The 4,628-nt window shown below is 43.1% G+C and overlaps 1 protein-coding gene across 15 annotated transcripts in view; it reads left to right on the plus strand.

Moving 5' to 3' along the window:
* The window catches only part of Setd5 (SET domain containing 5), an 86,440-nt gene extending 81,812 nt beyond the window's left edge, over window positions 1-4,628 (plus strand). For 14 of the 15 annotated variants that reach the window (XM_008854820.3, XM_029557062.1, XM_008854824.3 and 11 more), the window contains 4 exons: window positions 866-1,164; window positions 2,713-2,846; window positions 3,268-3,356; window positions 3,650-4,622. In XM_008854820.3, the coding sequence (XP_008853042.1) occupies window positions 866-1,164; window positions 2,713-2,846; window positions 3,268-3,356; window positions 3,650-4,258 (1,131 nt within the window). In that variant the 3' untranslated portion in view covers window positions 4,259-4,622. Of the gene's footprint in view, window positions 1-865; window positions 1,165-2,712; window positions 2,847-3,267; window positions 3,357-3,649 lie in introns of all 15 variants that reach the window. The other variant, XM_008854818.3, reaches the window with a different exon arrangement.

Here is a 4,628-nt window from a genome sequence, read left to right on the forward strand (position 1 = left end):
CCAAAAGGCAATAATAATAATAATAATAATAATAATAATAATAATAATAATAAAACAAGCCAAATAACCAACCTTCGCATTAATATAACTTACAAATTAATCAAGAAATAAGCAAGATGCTGTGGCAGGTTCTGTAGGCAATATAAGCACAGTGTACTTACTGATTGGCATGGAAAAAGGTCTGTTGTGGTAGACAGGATAAGAATAAGTAAAAATTACGCAGGTGATTTGGGGATTGGGAGGAAGTTTCCAAGTTACTCAGAGATTTTCTTCAGCTAATTTGCTGAATAATAAAGGCTGAAAATAATTTCTTCTCTTTTTAAAATAATTCTATTCCCCTATGTGTAAGAGAAACAATATTAAATTCCTTCCGTGTATCTTGGGAAATTGAGCACATTGAGAACCCTGAAGCATTGGCCTCTTTATAATGGTTTATTGTGGGGTATTTTTGGTTTGGGGTGTTTTTCTTTTTCCTTTGGACGGAATCGGGGTTCTGAGCCATGAGAAATCCCCTGGGAAGTTTTTTCAAGGAGCATTCCAGTTCTCCACCCTTCCTCTTACAGATGCTCCCTTTGTTGGAGATAACTATGAGAGTAGGTGACTGAAGTAATAATAATTGCACAGGTTGTTTTTTTTTTTTTTCTGAAAAAAGTAAAAGGTTTAATCTTTCTGGAACACCATTCTTCAAAAATGGCATCTAGAATATTCTTTTACCCTTAGTAATTTCTGACTGGCTTAAATCTGCTATACTCCTAAAAAAGGTTATAGTTGGTGCCTGCTTCCAGTCATTTACCAGCGTTCCATCATCTTTTCTTTCCTCATTGCCAGTGAATTACTAACGGTGCTGATTCTTTTTCCTTTCTAGGTATCCTTGCTGGAGTACCGCAAAAGGAAACAAGAAGCCAAGGAGAATTCTGGTGGGGGAAGTGACTCTTCACAGAGCAAAAGCAAGTCTGCAGGAGCTGGACAGGGCAGCAGTAACTCTGTCTCTGACACTGGTGCCCATGGTGTGCAGGGATCCTCAGCCCGAACCCCATCATCCCCTCACAGAAAATTCTCCCCATCTCATTCCTCTATGTCTCATTTGGAGGCGGTAAGCCCGTCAGATTCCAGGGGCACTTCTTCCTCTCACTGCAGACCTCAAGAAAATATCAGCAGTAGGTGGTAAGTTTATATTTGATTACCTTCATAATTAAATTTAGGAAGGAAGTATACATTAGGAGCATTTGGGTTTTACCTGAAATGTACAGGAATACTTATCTGAGATAGGCAGCCACCGTTACCATCTGTCCTGCTCAGCTGATCAGTTTAAGCCACATCTTCAACCTTGCAAGCCTGCAGAGCCACACTGAATGACATGTAGTTGTGGGTGCCGTAAGCTATTGTACTTGGTGGCTCTTCTATTGTCTCAGTTCATGCAAAGGTAAGGAATCCAGCCAAGTTCCTTTCCAAAACAAAAAAAAAAATTATTTTCTGTGTGCATGCATGTGTGTGTAAGAGGATAGCTTGTGGGAATCAGTTCTCCCCTTCTACTATGTGGGTTCTGGTGATTGAACTTAGATCTTCAGGCTTGGCAACAAGCACCTTTAACCACTGAGCCATCTCCCAACTCCATGTTCCTTTTGAATTACCAACATACATGTCTCTGTTAGCACGTACAGATTGTGAGGTATTCTGAAAGGATTTGTCTGGTTCAGGAAACATCACAAAAAATAAGGAATACTAGTGACCGGGTCTGGATATTGACACAGGAATGTGAGAACTTTTTTCCGTGAAGTTTTTTTGAAGCAGGGTCTCACTGTATAGCCCATCCTGTCCTTGAACCCTGTCATCCCCTCCTGCATCTGCTCCCTTAGTGCTGGGATTATAAGTATGAGTTTCAAGCTAGGAGTACAGGAATCTTCTTTTTAGGGGTGGGTGGTATATGAGATCACATGAATGAATATAGAGGCCAAAGTTCAGTTGGTATCTTCCTCTATCACTCTTCCACCTTATTTTTGAAATGGGGTCTTTCACTGAACCTGGAGCTCACTTCAGCTATACTTTGTGACCAGCAGGCTCCACATATTCTTGAGTACAGAGATCTTCAACTGAAGAAATGTGTCTGGAACAGACAAGACTCAAACCATGATAGTCATTATTAATTAGCCTAAGAAACCTATAGTAAACTGCATATATGTCAGGCACATAGTTTCACAGAGGAGAAAATGCAGTATTTCAAAATGGAAATTAAAAGAAGTTAACTTTTTTTTTTTTTTGGTCTTTTGAGACAGGGTCTTCCTGTAGCCCAAGCTGTCCTAGAATTCACTATGTAGACCAGGCTGGCCTTGAACTCACAGAGATCCACCTGCCTCTGCCTCCCAAGTCCTGGGATTAAAGGTATGTACCACCGTGCCCAGCTTTTTTGGGTCTTTTTGAGACAGGGTCTTCCTGTAGCCCCTGCTGGATTGAAGGTGTGCTCCACCATACTCACCTAAGAAGTTAACATCATTAATCCACTTTTCCTTGATTTCTTCTTTTTCTCCCCACCTTTACCCTATACATGACAGTTTGAGGCAGAATAGATGCCTTGTTTTCAATTGGTTCTGAAGAAAATAATGCTGACATGTTTTAAGAGAATAATATTGTTTAACCTTTGTCAGGGAATCATTTGTGTGAGACTCTTGGCTCTTAATTCCTTTATCTTAAACTTATATCCTGGCACCTTTGCAGGATGGTTCCTACATCAGTTGAACGACTCCGAGAAGGAGGAAGCATCCCTAAGGTTCTCCGAAGCAGTGTGAGAGTGGCCCAAAAGGGAGAGCCATCTCCCACATGGGATAGTAACATCACAGAGAAAGATCCAGGTGAGCCAATGTCTATAGTTCACACCAAATGCTGGGATAAAGTGAGTCAATTTCCAACACTCTTGAGCTCTGCTCTATGCTAGTTTCCAGCTTAGTCTTACTCTGTGGGTCTATCGCATTCATAAGATCTAGCATTGCTTGCTCTCTGTCTGCTCTTTTCCCAAGGGATACTTTTCTGTAATTCTCATCTCTCCAAAGTCCTGGAGCTCCACTTCCATGAAGGATGAAGAGAAAGAAGGAGCGAAGAATAAGATCAGGCATTTAAAATATAGCGCATAATTAACCACTCATTTTGCCCTTCTGGCATGCTGAATTTATTTTATCACAAAGAGAGCAACATATGTTGATAACATTGATGGTTTGAATGAACAATGTCTATTCTTATTCTGAGAAGTCAGCTTGATTTTATAATACTTTCCAGACCCTGCAGATGGAGAAGGCCCAGAGTCACTGAACTCAGCACTGTCTAAAGGAGCAACCGTTTACAGCCCTTCCAGATACAGCTACCAGGTGAGAAAGCTGGCCTCTAAGCAAATGGCATGTGTTGTGTTGAGATGTTGTGTTCCTAGTCCTCATATACTGTCCAGGTGCTGATATTGCCTAGAGTTTCAGCAGCCCTGTAAGTCCCTTCTGCTCATCCTCAGGGATGTCAGTGAAGTAATCAGAGACAGACAGCCATTTTACTACTTTTGGTATCCTTTAAATTTTTTTCTTTAGTATAAAGAGGAAAAGTAGGCTATTGTAAATACTCAAAGGCTATTGGAGGAACTCTTCACTTCCCTGTGCTTTCCTCCCTATTCCAGCTCCTGCAGTGTGACAGTCCACGGACAGAATCACAAAGCCTCCTTCAACAGAGTTCCTCCCCCTTTAGAGGACATCCCACACAATCTCCAGGATACAGTTATCGAACTACTGTACTGAGACCTGGAAATCCTCCCTCTCATGGTTCTTCAGAGTCATCCCTCTCTTCCACGTCCTACCCCAGCCCTGCCCACCCTGTGTCCACAGACTCATTGGCCCCATTTACGGGGACTCCAGGGTATTACAGCAGCCAGCCACATTCTGGAAACAGCACTGGCAGCAATCTTCCAAGGAGGAGCTGTCCTTCTAGTGCTGCTAGCCCTACCCCACAGGGCCCCTCAGACTCACCAACCTCAGACTCAGTTTCTCAGTCCAGCACAGGAACTCTGAGTTCCACCTCCTTTCCTCAGAACTCTAGATCGTCATTGCCATCAGACTTACGGACTATCAATCTGCCCAGCACTGGGCAGTCAGCTGCCTACCAGGCCTCCAGGGTATCTGCGGTTTCCAATTCACAGCACTACCCACATCGTGGGAGTGGGGGTGTGCACCAGTACCGACTCCAGTCACTACAAGGGTCAGGAGTCAAGACTCAGACAGGACTTTCCTAGGGCTTCTGGATATGGGCAAACTGAACTTAACGAGCCCATAGCTGCTTCCTTCCAGCTGCCTCTGGAACCTAGGCCGAGCATATTGCTGGGGAAGAGGGGTACAAGGTGCCAGAGGATTGGGTCTGGTCGACAAGAAACGAGACTTGTGGTCATGACTGGCCTCTGGCCTTGGAGAAAGATGTAAATCTTGTCTGAAGCAGAGACTAAAGAAGTTTCTCCCTGCTGTTAAGGGTACATTGTTAACAAGCAAATGGTGTTTCGGTTAGTAACGGTTCTAAGTGCAATGAGTTGTGTTGACGCCTCTGTCTCCCATCCTTGCCTGTAGCCTGTAGTCACTTGTGCAGTGAGGACATCTTTTTAAATTAAAAAA

This window comes from Nannospalax galili, unplaced genomic scaffold, assembly GCF_000622305.1.
Source record: "Nannospalax galili isolate Female #2095 unplaced genomic scaffold, S.galili_v1.0 scaffold406, whole genome shotgun sequence".
Lineage (NCBI taxonomy): Eukaryota > Metazoa > Chordata > Mammalia > Rodentia > Spalacidae > Nannospalax > Nannospalax galili.